Source organism: Mauremys reevesii, linkage group 7 (genome assembly GCF_016161935.1).
Source record: "Mauremys reevesii isolate NIE-2019 linkage group 7, ASM1616193v1, whole genome shotgun sequence".
Taxonomy (NCBI): domain Eukaryota; kingdom Metazoa; phylum Chordata; order Testudines; family Geoemydidae; genus Mauremys; species Mauremys reevesii.
Window position 1 is genome coordinate 20,831,181 of NC_052629.1, and position 21,954 is coordinate 20,853,134.

The 21,954-nt window shown below is 41.4% G+C and overlaps 2 protein-coding genes across 11 annotated transcripts in view; one reads left to right on the forward strand and one right to left on the reverse strand.

Annotated features, from left to right (window-relative positions):
- ZRANB1 (zinc finger RANBP2-type containing 1) overlaps positions 1-19,760 on the forward strand; it is a 69,224-nt gene extending 49,464 nt beyond the window's left edge. For both annotated transcript variants that reach the window (XM_039482487.1, XM_039482488.1), the window contains 4 exons: positions 3,722-3,842; positions 4,814-4,943; positions 14,385-14,614; positions 15,610-19,760. In XM_039482487.1, the coding sequence (XP_039338421.1) occupies positions 3,722-3,842; positions 4,814-4,943; positions 14,385-14,614; positions 15,610-15,828 (700 nt within the window). In that variant the 3' untranslated portion in view covers positions 15,829-19,760. The remainder of the gene's footprint in view (positions 1-3,721; positions 3,843-4,813; positions 4,944-14,384; positions 14,615-15,609) is intronic.
- Positions 19,761-20,456: 696 nt separating this feature from the next.
- The window catches only part of CTBP2 (C-terminal binding protein 2), a 299,487-nt gene continuing 297,989 nt past the window's right edge, over positions 20,457-21,954 (reverse strand). For 7 of the 9 annotated variants that reach the window (XM_039482480.1, XM_039482482.1, XM_039482479.1 and 4 more), the window contains one exon: positions 20,457-21,923. In XM_039482480.1, the coding sequence (XP_039338414.1) occupies positions 21,743-21,923 (181 nt within the window). In that variant the 3' untranslated portion in view covers positions 20,457-21,742. The remainder of the gene's footprint in view (positions 21,924-21,954) is intronic. The other 2 variants (XM_039482484.1, XR_005583069.1) reach the window with 2 other exon arrangements.

The following is a 21,954-nucleotide window of genomic DNA, read 5'->3' on the forward strand; positions in this document are numbered from 1 at the left end:
CCACCCCCCTCCAACCTCTCAACCAAGGCGTCATTTGCTGTTTCAAGGCCACGTACACAAGGCTTACGTTCTCATGGATATGTAGTGCTATGGATGCTGATCCCAATCTTAATGTGATGGAGTGTCGGAAATCCTTCAACATTGCATCCATTGCCTGTTTAATATAAATGATGCAATCGGCAATCAAGCCTGAAACAGTCAATGCATGTTGGCAAAACCTATGGAAAGAATGTGTGAATGACTTTAAGGGTTTCCTGACCATTGACAAAAACGTGAAACACACTGTTCAGGTGGCCAGGCAAGTGGGTGGTATGGCTTCGTCGACATCCTTGAGGAAGAAATTGAAGAATTCTATGAGGCCATAGAGAAACATTGACTAACGAAGAGTTAGAGGAACTGGTAAAATCGTCTACAGAAGACAAAGATGACGACGATTAACAGGAAGAGCCAGCAAGTTGGAATCTTCATAAATTTTGCTGAAGTGAAACACTTGAATGATTAAATTTCTGAATACAATCCCTCTATGGAACGGAGCCTCAAAATCGAGTGGTGTCGACTCTGAAATCGGCAGAGATACTGAGGTGACTAATGGTGCTGAAGTGGAGGGCGGCGAGTGCCACCACAGTAATATTGGTGGCACTGAAAGCGGGAGTACCAAAGAAGTTCCCAGTGCCAAGGAGGTAATTTGTGCTGAGCCCAACACCGGCCCCACTTCCACTTACTGAAGAAAAGAAACATTGGGGTTTTCAGCCAACAGACCCACAGGTTCAGCGGCCTACCCAGCCAACAAGGCCATAAATGATGCAGCCCTGGCAGAGTCCTGAACTAAGGGAGAGGTCGGGTCAGAAAGGCAGAGGAGGTTAGTTGCTGCTTGAAATGCTGCTGGCGCAGAAATAGCTGGTGTTGACATTGCCCTTGTCAGTACCGGACTCAACAGTCACTCCAAGGCCAGAACTGGAGTCAATGGTATGGGGTCCCTGCCCTCCCTGCACTGTATTGGGGAGCAGTTGATGGGACCTACTCCATCCTGTATGCCAACATTCACACTGTGCTGGTCCACACTCCTTCTGGAGGAGGCAGACAAGTCCCCACAGGACCTGGAGTGGCCACAATGTGAAGTGGCAGCATTCTTGCAACCTGAGGGCAACCTCCGATCCAGTGTAGGCCTTGGTGCTGCAGCAGGCCTATTCAAGCAGATGCTCCTTTAGACAAAGATCCCTTGCCACCTGAGTCTGTCATGAACGATTTGCAAATCGAATACCACTCCTTGATGTTGGCTTTGCCTAAGCACAGCAAGCACCACATGTGGGGATCGTTGTTGAGGATATTTTCCCCTGCAGTAGACAATGTTTAAACCCCATCTTCTCCAATATTATGGTAGCAAGATTCTTAAAAGGGTATCATCTCCATCCTCTAGTCCAAGTGTCTGTTCCTCTCTGGGACCTTAACACAGTCCTAGCAGCTTTAATGGGACCTCCATTTGAGCCCCGGGCATCTTGTCCCTGTCCACTTCTGTGTCAGAAAACCTGCATTCCTAGTAGCGATAACGTCCACAAGAAGACTGATAGTTGCAGGCTCTGATGGCAGAGCCTTCTTTTACATAATTCTCCGAGGACAAAGTTACTTTGAGCACACCCCAAATTTTTATCTAAAGTGGTTTCTCAAGTTTCATTTGTACCAGACGGTATATTTACCTGTGTTCTTTCCTAAGTTGCATTCATTTTTGGAGGAGCATCATCACCTGATGTCCAGTGTATGAAGAAGTTTAACCTTCCATCTGGACAGGACTAGCCTGTTTCGTGTTTTGCCTCGTCTTTGTGTCTCATGCAGATCATATGAAAGGTCAAGTGGTCTTTTCATAGACAATCTCTAAATGGATAACATCCTTTATCAAGGCTGCATATGAAATATCTTCAGCTGCATCTCCTCTGCTCTCGTAGAACGTGAGCTCATTCTACTAGAGCACAAGCAATGTCAATAGTGTTACTCAGTGACATTTCAATATTGGACATTTGCAAGGTTGCTATGTGGTCATCCATATGTACATTTATAAACCATTATGCCATTACTACATCTTCCAGGGTGGATGGAGTTTTGGTACGGTTGTCCTGCAGTCCTTGTTTAGGTAGACTCCGAGCCCACCTTCTGGGGTGGGAACTGCTTGTAAGTCATGTAAGTGGACTACATGGCTGCATCTACTCGAAGAGGAAATGGTTACTTTGGTTCTTCAAGATGTGATGCAGACATGTATTCCATGACCCACCCTCTGTCCTCTCTGCACTGAAGTCTAGTCTCGGGGGGGTCAGGATCGCTGAGGTTTTTTTTTTTTACTGGCAGCACTGAAAGATCCACACAACTTCTGGCAATGTTTTTCTGCATGCCCTCCTAAACTGGCTTCTTGAACAGAAAAGCATCTCTAGTTTGCTAGTGACAGCTACAAATCATTCCAACGTCATGCTTATGGTTAACAATTTACAGATGTGTAATTATGCTGCTTTGCAATATCTGAATATTTTTGAATATGGTGCATCTTACAGATGTTAACATATAACTGTGTTTTGGTGATTAAAAATCTGTGGCTATTTCAAACATTTTAGTAATTACCCATTTTTGAAATTAACATACAATTTGTTCTTGATAAAGTCATTCTTTAAAAAAGGTTTTGGATTTCTACCTGAGGGGGGGACTACAATCCATTTGAATTTGAGACATATCTACTTTACTTGTGTCCTAAACCAATTCACCTGAAAGAAGAAAATCTGCATTCTTCAGATGAGAGAAGAGTAAGGAATTGCTCCTTAAACAGAACATTAAATTTACATGAAATTCTATGCCTTGTTTGTTCCCTATGGAACTACATTTACCAAAAAAAGGCAGTAAGGCTTCAAAATAAACTATGCAAGATGTATCAAATTGGCCATTAGAAGCCTTTCATCAGTTACGATAAGTGCCTCCTGTGGACATTCAATCCCACTCAGTCAGATATCAAGTGGCTTCTTAGGCAGGGATGATCAGCCTTGTACCAGCTAATTTGCAGACTGACTCTTGTATCATTTCCTTTAATTCATAAAACAATACAAGATAGCTATTTCACTTTATGGATAGTCTTTGTCAAAGTTCGCGGTTGAGCAATCCCAGTAGTTCCTCTGTGGCGGTGGAAAGAATTATGAGAAGAGGATAACTTGTTGCCTTACTGTCAGTTGGTCTTCTTACAACATTATACATTCACCAATTGAAAAGACTCTGCGTGTTCTCAGACAAATGCATAAAATAGCACAGCTTGGTTAACTGTCTGCTTGTTCATATACAGCCGTCACATAGATGGTATTAAAACATTAGCTTAGTTGCTTCCTTTTCATGATAAACAGGACCAATCATATGCAAACTCTGAATTAGTTGATGGCTGCTCGGAGAACTGTTTACAGGTAAGCTACAGCTGGTCTGCCTCCTTGGGACTTGGAGTTGTGTTTTTCTGATGCACAGTCTGTTTCTGCCCAATGGAAATTGCCGGCATGGAAGAGTTTAGATTTTAAAGTTTCACAAGATTTCTTTTAAAATTATTTTTGCAAGATGGAAATAGGAAACCCATTCTATTCTTTCATAAATGTTGACTCTTAAACTCTAAAATATTACCATCAGTTGTTGTATGACTCACTTATTCTCAAAAATCAAACTACTATCTTACTTGCTTTACATCCTTTTTTGCTGCTCACTGATCTAGGTTTTACACCCGTTGGAAAGAGTGGGAGTCATGGTACTCCCAAAGCTTTGGTTTACATTTCTCACTGCGAGAGGAACAGTGGCAGGAAGATTGGGCGTTTATACTCTCTCTTGCTAGTCAGGTAAGAACATTTTCTTTAAAATCTTACTCTAGGAAGGGATGTAGAATCTGAAGAGCAATTTCATAAACTTGCATTGTTCGTGCTTTAGCCCAGAGGTTTTGGTTAAGGAAAACATCAACCATTTTTCTTACACCAGAAATCGCTAAGTGGTACGGATAGGGTCTTCTCCACAAGAATAAACTGTGAAACTGTTTGAAAATTGAATTTATAATTTCTGAGTTTACTGGTAACCTTTCAGCAAAACTGATGCTATTTTTCTTATCTGGTAGGATGAAGTTTGTAAGAGATGGGGCACCAGTTTCTGTTCTGTTTAATGCCCTGCCTCCTTCCCCATACACCTTAAGTAATCGTAGAGAATGAACATGTCTACAGATTTTTTTGTGAGCTTGAACCATTAAAGCACTGGCAAATTGAGATTGCATTTCATAATCCAGTGCAAATGTGCCAAGTGCATTTTTAAACCTTTATAACTGTGGTAAAATAAACCATATTTTCAGACTCTCTAAATGGCATATCTACAACCTAGAGACTATCTCCCTGTCAAATTTCCATCTTCTACTGATGTGTTAGAACAGCTAAAATTTAAATTTTATTTTCCATTATAGGGGAAAAGGAGTATTTGTTTTTTATTTTTTATCAAATATCTGAGTTTTTTTGGGCTCAAACTTTGCATAAAACTTCACACATGAACACAGAACAAGCCTGTTGTATTTAAAAAACAACAAAAAAAAAATGGAAAAAATAGGTAAACTTCCTGCAAGTGAAACATTCCAGAAAAATGTTTTGATTATGGAAATCTAAATGACAGCCATGACTTCAACAAGACTTCAGCAAAATTTTAGGTGGAGAAAAATTTGGTTTTATGGGGTTCATACAGAAGCTGCTTTGTCAATCAAGTTAAACAGAAGTAAATGTTAGATTAAAGTTCTGTTTCAAGTATTCTTTTTTTTTTTTTTCCCCCTTTGGTATAGCCTGGAGCAAGTTTGGAGCAGACACACATTTTTGTACTTGCACATATTCTTAGAAGACCAATTATAGTTTATGGAGTAAAGTATTATAAGAGTTTCCGGGGAGAAACGTTAGGATATACCCGTTTTCAAGGTAAGCCTCGATACCTAATTACAATTTGTACTACTTAAAAAATGGGTTTTAAGAGTCTGAAAGCAGCTTGATATAAGATTCTTGTGGAAGGGAGGTGGAGTGATTTTATACAAAAGTAGCTGTTGTTTTAAGCCTCTAATTCTTATAAACCTGTGCGTTCAACCAGTGGTTTAACTCCTTGATAGGGAAGGCTGATTATTGAAGTACAAGACTTGCTGGCAGCAGACGTTGGGTGCAGCCAGAGTGAAAGGATGAATGTTTTAAATGACACTTAATACATTCTTTATAGACTTGTTAATTGCATTCAATTTATTGAGGATCACTATTACATTCTTATAAGCCAGGAGAAATGTGTAGAATAATGAAGGTGATGCTGCACTATTATAAAAAGTGATTTTTCAGGGGTGCAGCTTACCCCCATTTAAAACAGAAAATCAGTCTGCATTTTGTTTAGTCAATGTTCCTGTTGTAATACATAATGGCACAATATGGTTATGTGAGAAACAATAGCAATGCTTCACCAAACACTGGATTAATGGAACTCTGCAGAGTCTTAGGTAATGGAAAACCACTTATAAAAGATCCTTGCCTGAAGTACAAAACAAAGATTTTAAAAATATGAAGTAATTCACTAATGGTAAGGAGTAAATTAATTTCATAATGAAATACTATTAACCATAATTATATAGGCCAGGCTATTTCTAAATGATTGGCTTCCACTTTAGATTTAGCAAGTACAGAACTCATCTCATTAGCATTTTCATTGTGTTTGTGCATCATTGGGAAATCTTGACTCCAAATGTTAAGGGGTTAATAGAAAAAGTCTGAGGGCTAGGAACTGTAATGAACATTCCTGGTGGTTCTGGAGTGGACTGAACTGGGGTCCTTAGTAAAATTCAAATAGTCTTGTTATTATTAGGTTTATTTTTAAGATGGATGCAATTGCCAAGGGCATTTCCCTGCTTTCCAGTTCCTTGTGGGGAGAGGAGTACCTTTTAAAAGTTACATGTTAAACTATTAAAGATGTTTTCTAACTGTGGCTTAATGGAAGGGCCAGCAGAAATCTGTAGAAATTTTTGTCATATTCTGGTCTTCTCAGATCTACAGATTTTTTTTGTTTGTTTGTTTTAATATTAAACTGGAAAGAGCAGTCCCCAAAACCTGTTTCAACTATATCTTCATCTGTGGTATACGTGTAGTATATTCTGCGTTTGTTCAGCATTTAGCACAGTGGGATTCTGGTCTACGATTGGGGCTCCTAGGCATTATTGCAGTATAAATAATTAGAATTCCTAGCTCCATGTATACCAGGTTATTAGAACTTATAATAATTCAGTTTATAACTAAACTGATGTATTTGTATTTTAAATGCACTGAAGGAGTTTGTTCAGTGCCTTTTATAAATTGGAGGGATTGTGGGTGGGATCATCATTCAAATAATAGTCTCACAACAAAGTGGGAGACCTAAACTGAACTCTGGACTCCCACTTTTACTCCCCAGGCTTATAAAAGCTAGGAGTTACAAAGGTATCTGCTGGGTAGCCTTGAGGACTAAGCGGCATGCCTTGTCACTCCACAGCGTCCCCCTCTCACGTGATTTGCGCAGCAGTCTATAGGAACAGTTAAAGGAGTCATCCTCTGGGCTAGAGGTAAGATGCCATATTAAGGTAGCTAGAGAAGATGAAAGTGGGTAATAAAAAAAATAAGGTTGGAATAGCAGAGGAAATGGTAGTGTTTCTGGTATTTTGCCATTCTTGATCAAACATTGAACCATAAAGTTGGCATCTTGCCTTCAGCAGTAGCCAATTGTTTTGCCAAGTACTTTACCTCAATCTCTGTATAGAATACAGTTGGTTAAGAGAGAGATTCCTTTTTGACCCCATGCCAATATCTTTTATTCTGAAGCACGAAATTAGATGACCCATCTTTTAGTGTGAATAACTACAAAAGATATTTCTGGTCATCCTACAATCTGTTTCTAACTATCTGTAGCAACGAATTCCACAGACTCTTTGCTGTTATGTGTGGTTGATCTTTTGTTTATGTAGTATGAGGTGATAAAATAGATGCTGACCAGTTTTTTTTTTTAAATTATTTTTAACTGAACTTGTAATTGTGCATTCCTCGATCAATTTCCTATCTTTCCTGCTTGGCTTTCTAGGTAAAGAAGAGCCCAGCCTTTGTAGAATGAATGTAAATGTTACTTTAACGGTCTCTAGTTCAGTGTTAGACTCACATCTGTGTATGTCCAGAGGTGTACATTCAACTTTGCCTAGGTGCTAACATATAAATATTTCAGTGATTGGGAAATGAACACCTAAGGGTGAATGGAGATGAAGGACGTGTATATGATGTCTTTGCTACTGCTTCTCTGCTAAGCTTAGCAATTTCCATCAAGACAAACAGCACACTGATAGTTTCAAAAATTCCCATTGTTGTATAAGAGATTGAACAGAGAACACATTCGAGGCAGCCAGGAACTTGATTGCCATGATGGCTCCGCAGTTGTCCACCAGCCAAGACAGACCTCCATTACTGCAAGGTGTGGTGCTGTCTAGAGGTAAACCCACGATGATGGCACCACTCGCCTTCTCTGCGGCACCATTCTCCAGCTCTGCCATGATCCCCCACGCTCAAGGTCCCCATCATCGGACTTGGAGGCAGAGTCCTACTATTCCAGGTGCAGTTGGCACCGATTTGAGTGGCGCCGCTACAGGTGGGGAGGGTGCTGTGGCAGGGCCCACACAGGGGCCTTTGTGGACCCCGTGGGCATACCTTCGGGCCCAGGGCATGTACTCCAGGGGCTCCCAGTCCATAATTTCAGAAGGACGTGTCTCTTTACCGCCTCGGGACTATCCCCCGCTGCCTGGCACCGAGACGTTTTTGGTCCACGGTGCAGAGCCCGTCCACGTCCTGGCTTCACCACTGGTACCAAAGCCGCTGTCTGCGCTGAACAGCATGGCACTGAGCAAGACGCATTGAGGGAGCCAGAGGGACATGAGGGCCTGGTACCATCTATGGCTTCATTGTCGTCCTCGCTGGATGAGGCGGTGGCAGGGTCTTCGTCCTCTGGGCTGCCCCCCATTGATGGTAGAGTGCACCAAAAACTGTTGCGCAAGGTGGCCCATAACATGGGGCTACAGGCCAAGGAGGTGGTAGAGTCTGAGGACCCCATGGTGGACATATTAACCCCTGAGGAGACATCCAGGGTGGCATTGCCACCCTTTAAAACAATTCAAGTCACTACCCAAACATTGTGGCAGACTCCTGCCTCCATTTCCACTACAGCTAAGGAGGTGGAGAGGAAGTATTTCGTCCCCTATAAGGGCTACAAATACTTATTTACTCATCCACAGCCGGGTTTGCTGATCATAGTGGCGATGAATGAAAGAGAGACGGGCAGCAGGGCCCAACTCCATAATCATAGGACTCAAAGAAGATGGACCCGTTTGGCAAGAAGGTGTACTCCACCAGGGGGCCCTCCAGCTTTGGATTGCTAACCAACAAGCAATCCTCAGTAGATAAAATTTCAATTTATGGGACTCCATATTGAAAATTTAAGGAGTTAGTCCCATCAGACTCCAGAATGGAGTTTGCTGCCATAGTGGAGGAGGGCAAGGCAGTGGCACGGACCTCTTTACAGGCCTCACTGGACGCAGCAGACTCAGCCACGCAGACCATGTCCTCTGTTATAGTCATGAGGAGGCGCTCATGGCTCCAGGTGTCGGGTTTCCACCAGAGGTCCAACAGACAATTCAGGACTTGCCCCTTGGTGGCATGGGGCTGTTCTCAGAGCAGACAGACTCCAAGCTCCACAGCCTAAAGGGTTCATGGGCAACATTGAAATCATAGCCTCGCCACCCAGCAGAAACACTTTAAGCCCCAATCTCCTCCATGCTTCTACCCTCCCCAGCCTAGGCAGGACCCCTCCAGGAAGAGGGTCAGGAGTGGCAGGTATAAGCCTCCCCATCTGCTGCCCAGTCAAGGCCAGAGCTCAGCAAGGCAGTCATCAGGCTCTAAGCAAGCCTTCTGAGGGAGCGCCCGGGGGCAACACACCAGTCCACTCACTGGATCCTTCATCTTGTTTTCTGAATCCTCTATCCCACTTCTACTGTGCATGGTCCCAGATAAACTCAGATTGCTGGATCCTTTGCACCATAGAAGTGGGATATTCTCTCCAATTCTGCTGCTCCTCCCTTCCCCATCCCTCTTCAGGGACCCTTCTCACGAGCAGCTCCTCATGCAGGAGGTTCGAACGCTCCTCGCCATGGGAGCAGTGGAGGAGGTTCCTCAGGACCTAAGGGGCAAGGGATTCTACTACCAATGTTTCCTAATCTCCCCCCACCCCCTCAAAGCCAAAGTGGGTCTCAGACTCATTCTTGACCTATGAGGCTGCAACAGATTCATGAAGAAGTTACCATTCCACATGGTCTTTGACTGCCATCATCCAGTCGCTGGATCTGGGAGACTGGTATGCCACCCTTGACCTCAAGGACGCATATTTCCACATATCGATAGTTCCAGCCCACAGATGCTTTCTCAGGTTTGTAGTGAACCCCAACCATTACCAGTTAAAGGTCCTCCCCTTTGGTTGGTCAGCAGCCCCTCGAGTTTTTACCAAGTGCATGGTGCAGGTTTTACCGTACCTCAATGACTGGCTAGTCAGGGGCTGCTTCAGGGTGCAAGTGGAGCAGTACATCCCCTTGATGAGATCCACCTTCGACAGGTTGGGTCTCCTTCTGACGTATACAAATCAACACTATCCCCTATTCAGAGAATAAAGTTCATTGGGGGCAGTGTTGGACTTGGGGTCAGGCCAGAACCTTCCTCATTTTCGGACAATGCAAGACATCATACAAGGTTTCAAGCAATACCCCCACCACCACAGTGAGGAATTGATTGAAGCTCCTCGGACATATGGCAGCTTGTACATAAGTGGTACAACACGCAAGGCTGAGGCTCAGACCTCTCCAGGCCTGCCTGGTATCAACTTATCGGCCAGGGTGCGACAACCTGGACAAAGCGGTTACATTCCCACTGCCAGTTCTCAGGTCTCTCCGGTGGTGGCTTGACCCACAGGCAGTGGTATGCGTGGGGGGTCCCCTTCACCAAACCACAGCACTTGCTGACCCTGGTCACAGATGTATCAGCGTTGGGGTGGGATGCTCATCTGGGAGAATTCAGGACCCAAGGTCTTTGGTCGTAAGACGAGATCTCACTTTGCATCAATGTCAAGGAGCTGAGAGAGGCGGTCTCCCTGGCATGCCAGACCTTCCAGACCCACTTGCAAGGGAAGTGTGCAGCAGTTATGATGGACAACATGACACAATGTTTTATATAAACAAGGGGGGCGGAGCTTGCTCGCTCCTCCCGTATGTCAGGAAGCCCTCAAGGTATAGGACTTCTGCATACCCCACTCAGTTCACCTCGTGGAAGTATCCTACTTCCCAGGTTCTCAGAATAAGCTGATGGACTGTCTCTCAGCAGGTCCTTCTACAACCATGACAGTTGTAGCAGGGTGGATCCCTGCTCCTTGTCTGAAGGGGTTTAAAAGTGGCCTGGCAGGGCTTGAGAGCTCTGCCCTCAAAGCTGGGCTGATTGGGGGAAGTGGCTGCAGCTGGGCCACACCCCAATCAGGCTACAGCTGGCCCTTATAAAAGGCTGTGAGCCAGGAGCCCAGTCAGTCTCTCTCTGCCTTCAGAGAGAGAAGGGTCTGGCTGCAGGGAGCTGAGACAAAGTACCTGAGGGTGAAGCAGGGCTGGGGAAAGGCAGAGGAGCAGGGGAGCTCCAGTCTGGAAAGCCCCAGGCTGCTGCCTAGCAGATGGCTAAAAGGTACAGGGGGTTGCAAGGTGCGGCCAAGGCAGCAGGTCCAAACCCTCCTTGCCAATGATGAACAGGCTGATACTTCAGTCTGCCCCAGGACATGGGGCTAGAGAATGACTGGCAGTAGCCAACACTGAGGCAAAGTGGGGATAGTAGGGTGGGGGTTCCCCTGGGAGGGGGAGACCCGGTTAAAGGGGCACCGGGGTCCTGGGAGGGACACGGGGCCAGTAGTAAACAGGTGGATCACCGGCCTGCAGAGGGCGCTCCGGACTGGGGACTGAGCTAATTCCCCAGAGTCACCAGTAGGAGGCGCCACAGGGGTGAGTCGACCCGTTACACAGTCCATTTGCCCGGATGCGGTGAACAGTATTTTCCAAAGGTGCGGAGTTCCCCCGATGGACCTGTTTGCCACAAAAAGTAACAGGAAGTGCCTGCACTTCTGTTCCTTCCAGAACCATAGCCCAGGCTCCCTTGCAGATGCGTTCCTTCTCCCTTGGATGGACCAACTGTTGTACACGTTCCTGCCTTTCCCATTTGTCCACAAGATGCTGCCCAAGATCCATGGGCAGCAGGCCTCAGTCATACGATAGTGCCAGCCTGACCTTGCCAGCACCGATATACCATGCTCCTGGACCTATCGGTGGACAACCCAGTCACATTGCCCTTGCTTCTGGATGTGATCACTTAAGATCACGGCCATCTCCAGCATCCTAGGCGTGAGTCTCTCCACCTTACAGCTTGGAAACTTCCTGGTTAAACCCAGTAGAACTAATGTGCTCTGAGCTTGTTAGGGAGGTTCTCCTTGGCAGTAGGAAACCCTCCACCAGGGCCACCTACCTGGCCAAGTGGAAGAAATTCTTGTTTGCAGGGCTGCACCCCTCTGACAGGCATCGATACCTCTCATTTTAGACTATCTACTGCACTTAAAGAAGCAGGGCCGGTCGGTCTCATCGATAAGGGTTCACCTAGCTGCCATTTTGGCATTCCACCCAGGAGTAGCTGGTTGATCAGTCTTCTCCAGCCCAACGGTCGGTTGGTTTCTTAAAGGTCTCAACAGATTATACCTGCAGGTTAGGCAGCTGATCCCATCTTGGGACCTTAATCTAGTTCTTTCAAGACTAATGGTCCCGCTTCGAGCCCCTAGTGACTTGCTCATTACTCTACCTGTCATAGAAAGTGAAATTCCTGGTCACAATAACATCAGCTAGGAGAATGTCTGAGTTTAAGGCCTTAACGTCTGACCCTCCTTATACCATTTTTTATAAGGACAAGGTGCAACTTAGGCCTCACTCAGCCTTTCTCCGGAATGTCGCTCTCAGTTTCATGCCCATGAGGATATTTTTCTCCCAGGCTTTTAACCTAAGCCACACGCTAACAGTCAGGAGCAAAGGCTCCACTCCTTGGACATTCGGCGAGCATTGGCCTTCCATATCGAACACATGAAGCCATTTCATAAGTCAAACCCGCTGTTCGTCGCAGTAGCAGACAGGATGAAGGGACTCAGAATTTCATCGTGGATCATGTCCTGGCATGTTACAATTTAGCAAAGATACCTGCCCCAGCACTAACAGCACATTCTCCTCAGTGTCTTTCCTAGCTCAGATCCTGATCCAGAAGATCTGCAGGGCAGCGACGTGGTTGTCGGTCCACACGTTCACCTCTCATTATGCTATTACCCAGCATGCCAGGGACACTGGTATTTGGCAGAGCAAGCCAATGGATTTGGGGATTCTTTTCGCTAGAGCACAGCTTCCTGTGTGAGAGCTGTGGAAGTCTTATCAGCTGATGGTGTGCAGCTGGTGCTTTTCTCCTCTATCTTAGTTAGTCCCCTCACTGACCCTGTCATCAGTGATATGAGAGCAGGCCCCCATGAAATCCTAAATTTGAGCTAAAAGTTAACTGCCAAACTCTGCAGGTGAAGGTGGGGCTGGAGAGGACATAAATGATTCTATGGGAAATGAGAACAGCCTTTTAGTATTTTTCATTGTATCTGTGGTGGAAGACTAGAGTCAATTCATAATGTTGCCTATCTGAGATCTCCTGTTTTTGATATGGGGGTAAAGACAGAGACAACTGAATGTCCTTGCTTTTGTTTTCTCTTATAATTTTCATGCTACTTAGTTTCTTCTGAAAATTGGAAATTAAATTGTAATTAGCATCTTTTGACAGGAAGCACTCAATCTAATAAATTAGTTTCCCATTAATGCTTCATGGGTTTGGGACTTCATATATTTAATATCAATATTGGGTTTACTGAAGTCATTTGCCTAAATATGCATGCAGAGTTAATTCTGAGGATTGCAAAAAAAAAAATGTTGTTTTTGGTAACTCCTCCTCATCCTGCATCTCTTTCTACAAATCAGGTTAATCAAATGGAAAGTTGACCATTGTTTAAAATTCAAATTTAATTTAAACAAAATGTTAAAGGAACACTCCATTAGGAGCTGGCCCCAAACTTAAATTTAATAGTAACATATATGTGCAAGCCTAAATCTAATAGAAAAATTTCCAGAGAGAGTTGAAATAATCATATATTTCCATGTAGTGTTTGCAGTCCAAATATGGCCAGTTCTGAGTACCTGGAAGTACGTTTTAAAATGTGCAGACTGGTTCATTGATTTTCATTGTTCAGAAATATTTAGCATCCCTTTTCAGTATTGCCCTTTAGTGCGTCATTGTTCCACGAATGTTGTAGGAGCAAAGAGATGCCTTGTATTTTGTTGCAACCATAGCTGCCTAACACATTGCAGGCAGCTACACTATGAAAGGTTGCTATGGTACATATGCAGTTGGTTTACGCACAGCTATTTATAAACTGTCACAAGGTGAGGCATGCTTTTGCTTGAGTTGTCTTGCAGGAGTACACATAAGAATTACTCATGTTCCTAGAAGAAAAAAATCCCAGCAGTGCAGTTTACTCACTTTATTTCTGAAATTGGAATGTGAAACTAGTCTAGGTTTCAACTAGTCTTTCATCTAAGCAAGTAGTATGATCTTTTTGGTGATTCTGATAATTTGATATAAATAATTGATGCAGCCCATTTATACAGTGTGACAACAGGTTATGAAGGCTGTCTGGCCTGACAGGGAAAGTTTGCCATGTAGTTCAGTATTGCATAATCTTGTGGTGTGAGACGATTCTTTTAATAATATCTTCTGAAAGCAGAAGGCGAAATTTTTGGTGGTTTATGAAAACAATGAAAATACAAGTGTAGTGTTTTATTCTCTTGTGCTATGGAACTTCTTATATTTTAAGGGGTTACCAAACATGAAATCTTATTACTACTATATTTACTCGTGTTCCTTATTGTGTGGAAAGGGCAATGGAATTGCAGTACTGGCTGGAATTGTATGGGCAACCTATGCGTAAACTTGTATGGTAGTGGATAAGGGTATGTATATTGTAATCTCATGCTTAACCCAGTAATGATTGATGATACTGGGGAAGCCTGATCCATTTTAACAGCTACATTGTGGTCAAGTGCTTTTAATGTCCATATTATGTTAATATTCAGCTAACAAAAGCAGCTTGGAAACCCCCTCTCCACCAAAAATCACTTTAATGTAAAAGAGGGCTCCAGTTCCAGTTGTCTTATCCCTTTTTCCTTTTATTTGTAGGTGTATATTTACCTTTGTTATGGGAACAGAGTTTTTGCTGGAAAAGTCCTATTGCTCTGGGCTATACAAGGGGCCACTTCTCTGCTCTGGTTGCCATGGAGAATGATGGTTATGGCAATCGAGGTGCTGGTGCTAACTTGAACACTGATGATGATGTTACCATTACTTTTTTACCATTGGTCGACAGCGAGAGGAAATTACTGCATATTCACTTCCTTTCTGCTCAAGAGGTAAGAAGCATTTATGTGGCTGACAACTTTTTCCACACTTATTTGTAAGTAAAGGAGGTCTCTTTTGCAGTCTGACATGTTTGAAGTTTTAAATACACCTACCCTTTTCTGATTCTGCTCTCCTCCCCATAGTTTGAGACAGTGCAAAAGGATGTTTCTCACATCTTTGGAACTTGGTTTAGTTTCTTACAAGTTGAATGTAAATGTACTGTATATGTAAATACAAATGCAGTAACCCTGAAATGGACCCAAATATATCTAAAATAGGCACCCAGTTAACTAAAAATTCAGCCCTAGTTTGAGTGCAGCTTCTTTATTGGCCAGTAGGCGCTAAGAGTTAGAGTATTTATATACATCCTAGCTTTAATTAAGCTATGCTTGTTTGCTGATACTGATAGGGAGCTGTAGAGCCACATTTGAGGATTTGGAGATGGGTCCTTGTCCACAGAAGCCAGTATGTAGAGAGAGGAGAAATAGTATATAATTTTAGTTATAAAGAGAATATTACCTGGCAAGCCGTAACTTTGAACAATGTCTTCAAGAACCGGAGTTTAGAGCAGAGTATTCCTAGAATTGTAAGGATTGCCTTGTGACTTACAAGCGCTTTGTAAGAACTCAGCTTTAGAATTGTCTGCTGTATCTGTACAGTAGGTAACATACAAATATTTGCACTGTACTAAGGTTCATTTTGAAATGGATTTTTTTGAAAGATGAGGAGGGAGAGGGAAAACTGGCAAGTACGATTGAGTATAAGAACTAATGTAACAATTATAATAATAAAAAAAAAAGTAAAACCTGAGTGTGAACTTAAACTCTCAAAAATAGAAGCCAAAAAAACCTGATAAATATTATGAAATGTTATGTCCCACTAACTGTATCTAAATAGAGTAGTGGTACTACTTTAGCTCAGATGTCACAATGTAACACAGGTTGTTTCCTTAAAGTTGTCAGCAATCTTGAAACCTTCATCCTGAGTCTGTTTTCTGTCCCCTAAGATAGGTAATGAGGAGCAGCAAGAAAAGCTGCTCAGAGAGTGGCTAGACTGCTGTGTGACAGAGGGTGGAGTCCTTGTTGCTATGCAGAAAAGCTCTCGTCGCCGCAATCATCCCCTGGTCACACAAATGGTAGAGAAGTGGCTTGACCGTTACCGACAGATTCGCCCTTGTACATCCCTTTCTGATGGTGAGGAAGATGAAGACGATGATGATGAATGATGAAATAAAAAATAAAGTATCAATGCATAGTGTCTGACCCCGAAGTTAGAGTTGTGCTCTAGCAGTTTATGAATTGACTTAAATCTAGCAGAAGCGTGCTGAAAGGATTTTACTTACCAGCATGGGGAGAGTCTAGAGGTTCATCTGCTGTGTGAAGAGAGCTAAATTGGTTGGACTACAGCTTGTAAAAACAAAAAACTAATTTTATTATCAAGACAAAACATTTGTTTCTTTCCAGTTGCAAATCTGTCTATAAATGTATCGCATGTGGTTGTGTAAGAAGTTGTGTAATAGGAAAAAAGTATACCAGCATCTTAATTATTGAGAAGAAATTTCTTTCAAATATAAGGGCACTTACAAAAGCACATGTTAGATGGATATTTGTTCCTTTTGCGATTTACTTTTACAGTAGAACTTGTATTCTACATCACTCTTTAAATATTCTGACACATTTTCTTGAAAGGTCATTTTGTGAGATCTCACTAGTGCCCGTCAGATGGTGAGGTTTATTTTTTTGTTTGCACAAACTATCCAGAGCAAGTCAGAAGTACAAACAACGTTCATTATTTTATTATTTTAGTTACTGTTGTGCCCATTATAATAAAATCAAATCTTTAAGGAACAAACTGTGGAAGAAGAGCTACATTTTTCATTGAGTGAACTTATATTTTGTTTTCTGAAAAAGTCCTTTCTGCTCTCCATTAATATTTCACCTTGTAACATTTTAATACTTTCTTCAGTATGCTTAAAATATTTATTTAGAAAAGTGACCTAAAATGTTATTCCAGAGATTGCATACTAAACAATTGCGTGGAGTTGCCAACTCAAGTGTGATTTGAGAATTTCATATTGTCCAAACCCAGACTTGCTGTGATATACTGTACATATCATTTTATCATTGAGTCTTTCACCCTAGTTAAACATTGCAAGTGAAAACTACCTTTTACTAGGGGCACTTCTTGATCATTAGTGAGAACTCTTGGCAATTTTTAATTTTTTTTTTAAACCCCTTCATTCTAAAGTGGCTTTTTAAAAAAAGCACTGTAATATATTTCTCTATGTAAACCTGGGTATTTCTTGCATGTTGACTTTTGTGGCCATACTTAATATGTAAGGTTCATAAAAGTGTAAGTCCAGAGTATATTCACCAGTAAAAATTTTATTATATGTGATAACTTTAGCCATGCAATTTGTAATGGGTAAAGTTTATCTTAAAACAACGTTGCTTAAAACACTGAAGGTTAATGCCAGTTTTTTACATATACAATGCAATTCAGAGCATCTTTAATAAGCACTTTGAAAACTATTGAGTGTGTGTGTGGCTGGTGGATAGGGAACTTTGCAGTAGATGACCTAGAATTTCAAAAGAAGACCCATAAAGTGCATATTTTTGTGTAGCTTAAGGCTATGGAAACACTAAAGAACTTGCTGCTTTTTCTTGCAAATGCTGCTTAGATGGTATTGAAATGTGCACAACTCCTAGATAATCTTGGTGACAAAACACCAAAAATATAGAAATAATGAAGTGCTGTATTAAGTTAGCAAATTTTTTTTCCTCTCAGATTCCATTGACATTTATTATGAAATGTGTCTTCACACTTTTGGCCATTTAGGTCCCCTTTGATTGGTGCATGCATAGATTTTCAGGTAAAAGAATGCATGTTTCTTTGCAGTATATGTATGAATTACCTGAGTGAAAATAGAAGAATCACAGATAGTGAACAGGTTCTACCTTAACATACAATCTTGATTTCAGTTTGCTTTCTAAATGCAGTAGTCAGGTAAATTGATACCTTGTCCTCATTCTTCCAAGATGATGATGTTACCTTACAAGTGAAATCCATGTGTACCATGACCAATGAGTAACTTAAGTAAGTTAAGAGCTCATGCATTCATTTCAGTATGCTGTGTGAATGGTGTTGACAAACACACAAACAGCAGATAACACTGCTTCATTGACATATCTTCCCCCAAATGACATACAGTTACTGCAAGTCATAAGAAGCAAGATTCAAATACCTTCTTTGTGAAGTAGTCTTTAACCTTTCTTCATTATTTTGCCATTCTCCAACCAAATTGTTGCAGAAGCAAGCCTTATCTTGCCTCCAACAATATGGGTGGACTGTACCCAAATTTGAGTTCCTTTGAAGAAATGAACATCCTTTCATTTTTAAAGAGATTTAATGTCAGTTTACTATACAATCAGTTACAGCTTTTGATTTTAAAAACCAAACCCCATACTGTCTAATATCTTTGCCCCACTTTTGTTACGAATTTACACCCCTCATACTTTTTGTAGAGTTTTATTAACCATTACTGCTTTCTTCTAATCTATAAAACAACAGGTTCTGGCTAACAAGCCTCACTGTGTTTTCAAAATCAAGTGAGACTTTTTAAACAGAAGTCCCTACTTAAAGGAGTTGGGGTTTATCTGTTGACAGTGCACCTCACCCACTACAGTAGATGAAGGTGCAAGCAATTGTCCTTTTCCCAGCACGGTAGCCAGTGCACATTAAATCTCCCCATTTGACATACTTGAAGGTTTACAAACACGTATGTGCAGTTGGTGGGTAAGTCCTATATTGACCCAGTCTATATTAAATTTACCACTTGGTTTTTTACTGTTGAATGCTTACATAGCCCAGTACTTGGCTTTTCATTTCAAACTCTTGCCCCCTCTGCATCTGGGAATTGTCTTGGACTATTCATGAATTCCTTAGTAGAATTTAATTCCTGGGTCGCTTTTGTTAAACCGAGGCATGCTGAAATCATCCAGAGTGCTGCTACAGCATAGCTTTTAACCAGCAGTACTCAAATGTTTCATACTCCCTTAGCAAAGTAAAATTGCTGTTCATTTTGAAGAATGCAGAATTCTTGTTGTGTTACTTAATTAACTGCTTAAGGAGAAGTAACTTCTGTGAGCTTTACTGTATGAAGTGGTGACTTTTTTTTTAAATGCCAGTTTTATCAGCACAGTCACATTTTTGTTACTTGTATGATGGAAGCGCCCCCAGCCTTCCTTGTAGTACAAAAGCAGCAGTAAATTGGTTTGTCAGTAAAGCAAAAGGCACAAATCTTGAGCAGCAGCTATCTGGCATACATTTCTCTCCCCTCCCCTTGCACGCTATTCAGTCTGAAAAAACTTGGGGCATACTACAGTCAGCTTGCTTTGGACCCAGTAATATGTCAAGTCAGGCTGGATACACATTCTCCCCATCTCCATATGACCTATTCCTTGCATATTTTGTTGGTGTTTGTACTACAGACAGTTGAATCCCTCTGTACTAGTCACAATCCCAGAAGTACAGTGTTGTTTTTAAACTGAAGCCTGTTACTATGATACTTTGTAACATTTGGATTTTTTAAATTCATTTTTAGTTCTTGTTGAACTGTAAAACTTAATTGGAAGCTATTGTCTAAGGTTGCTATGATTTGCATCTAATCTTATTTTTATAAGTACTGGATGAAACTCTACAGCATCTGCCATTCTCTGAAAGGTTTGTGCTAGACTTATTTTCCTGATTCAAAATCCACTGCTGGCAATGGATGCACTAGGAACCACTGGCACAAATTATTCTGTTTCATAGAACAGTATTTACACCCATCTGAAATGCAACTGCTTCTTTTAAAAAAACGACAGTACCAACAAGTTATTTTTAAAATAGTCACTTTAAATCTTGACAACATGAATTAAATGTTTTATCCTCATTTTCATGTTTCCCAAATGTCCTCTCTCTAACTAACCTGTTTTATTCTCCTGGTTTCTCTATGCTGGTGTTTATGGATAATCATTCATACTTGCTATGTTAGATCATTGACAAAAGGATAGTCACACAGCTATGAAATGTGACCTCTGTGTAACATGTTTGAAGCTGGTAAATAGCTTTCCATTTAATTTAAAACAAACAAAAATACAGTTTTGTAACTAGAAACTTCTTGGTTTCAGTTGTTTTTTCCCATGTCCAGTTATTTGCCCCATCTATTCAAGTGGATGTTGGCATTAATACAAGGATGGGCCCTCCATGCAGTGAAGTTTGAAGCTGCTAGTGCTCAGTCAGACTTAGCAAGTTTCTGGAGAATCAAGTTTAATATTTTCTCTGTCTAGTGTAGATAAGTGTTAACACTTACTAAAAGGTTGTACAACCAAGGGCCAGCTCCTTCTCAAAGCACACTGTTCATGAGGGTGAGTTTCTTTAATATGTAGGGCAAATGAAAGTTGCACAGAATTTAAATATTAGCAAGGTATGGATCCAAAATGCATTTTTCTAAGAAGTAAAAAATCATGGGGCAGAAGGTAACACAGGCAAGTTTTTCTAAAACTGAACTGCCTAAGGAATCAGCAAGGTTAAATTGAGTTTCTCCAGAATTTCTTAATTATAAATATCTACATGTGGAGTAAAACCTCAGGGCAGATCCTCAGCTGGTGTAAATTGTCATAGCTGTGACAATTTATAGCAGCTGAAGATCTGCTCTACCTCACTGTGAGTTGTGCAGCCATGAGGTCTTTTTAAGAGGTTGGGTACTAATGCTGTTGTGATCACATTTATAACTTACTTTACATTCTCAAAGGGTTTCTATTTTTAAGCATCCTAAAATTGCATTGAGGGCTCTACGTTTCAGAAATTATAGAAATTTTATCATTTTATTGAAAACTGCACTGAACGCTAAATGTCCACATTCACAATAAACAAATACAATAACGGTAACACACTAAAACAAAACATACTTCTGATAGCCATTGTTCTTTCTGTTTGGGACAGTTTAAGATTTTTTTTGTCACAGAAACAGGAATGCAACACCCCCCCTCCCCCATACAAAGGCTCAAAACAGGCCATCTTTTTAAACAAAAAGGCGATGATTCACAAAAGACTATGAATATAACATGTAACTAGTTGATACAAATCTAATAGGATTTGTTAAAATCAGTCACATCTAATAACACATTTTTGAAGTGTCCTTGTATAAAATATCACGTGAAGAAAAGAAGACTCTTATCAATGTCTAAAAAAGTGGGTTTTGTTCATACAGTCTGACAAGTTACCATAAAAAGTGTTTCCTGAGACATAAGGAAATGCAACATTATTCTTCTTGAACCCTTTCCAGCTCAAGACGTTTGCACTCGATAAAATAGCTGCAGATTTAAAACTGAGAAAATATATTTGAGTACAAATAGTGTGTGAAACTTACTTTTTTTTTTTTTTTGCATCCCTGGGGGGCATAACTGAATTTACAGCTACTTTATTCAGTGTGTCGGTCAGATGAGAGAAACATTTCTACTTTCATGTTTTAGGAGGGGAGCTATTTTACTGACACCTTTTTTTCACATCCTAACCTTCCCGGCCTGAATGGCTATAATTAAACTTTATTAAGAGAACTTTCATTATATATTACTGGCCAGCTAGGACTGCACCAAGATATTTTTTCTCATCTCTAGGCCAGTATTTTCTCCTTCTTCTGTAAAAAGGTAACCAGACAAGTGAATAAAGAAGGGGCTGAATCCACATGATGGTTTCCTCTTAAATTTCTCATGTTAACTCTTTCAGGTTTGCTTGATGCAACACTGTAAATACAGGTGAATAGGCCCTGCTATTCCCAAGGGCTGAGAAGGGGAAATCTGTTTTATTCTTGTGATTGATGCACAGATGAAGGAAACTTAACACACAGTAACTGAAGCTGATCATTAATGTATATCATTCTAGTTGTCAGTACTTCAGTAAAGCAGGTGACTTCTTCAGGGTTTCTCCCCAGTCTTGACTGCTATCGCATTGTAGTTAACACTGGAACATCAATGATGCATCTGTCCAAAATCAACATTACAAATTTTGTATCAAATTCCTTTTTTAGTTCCTGTATAACTTTTTTTCCCCCAATGTCTCTTGGTCCCAAGTTTATTGAATAATTTTTAAATTAGCTGCTATTGCTCATTAGGGTGCTCCCTGTTGTCCCCATGTTTTGTGGGCTGGTTAGGAGATGGAGCTTGGGAAGGGTGTGCCACTGTTGGAAGATTGTGGGTAACGGGAATGCCTCCAGGTATGATGCCCTCCATTGCTGCTGGAATCCCTCCAGGTGCGACACTGACCATGCCAGGTGGATATCTAGGAAGAAACAGGTAATGACACCAATATG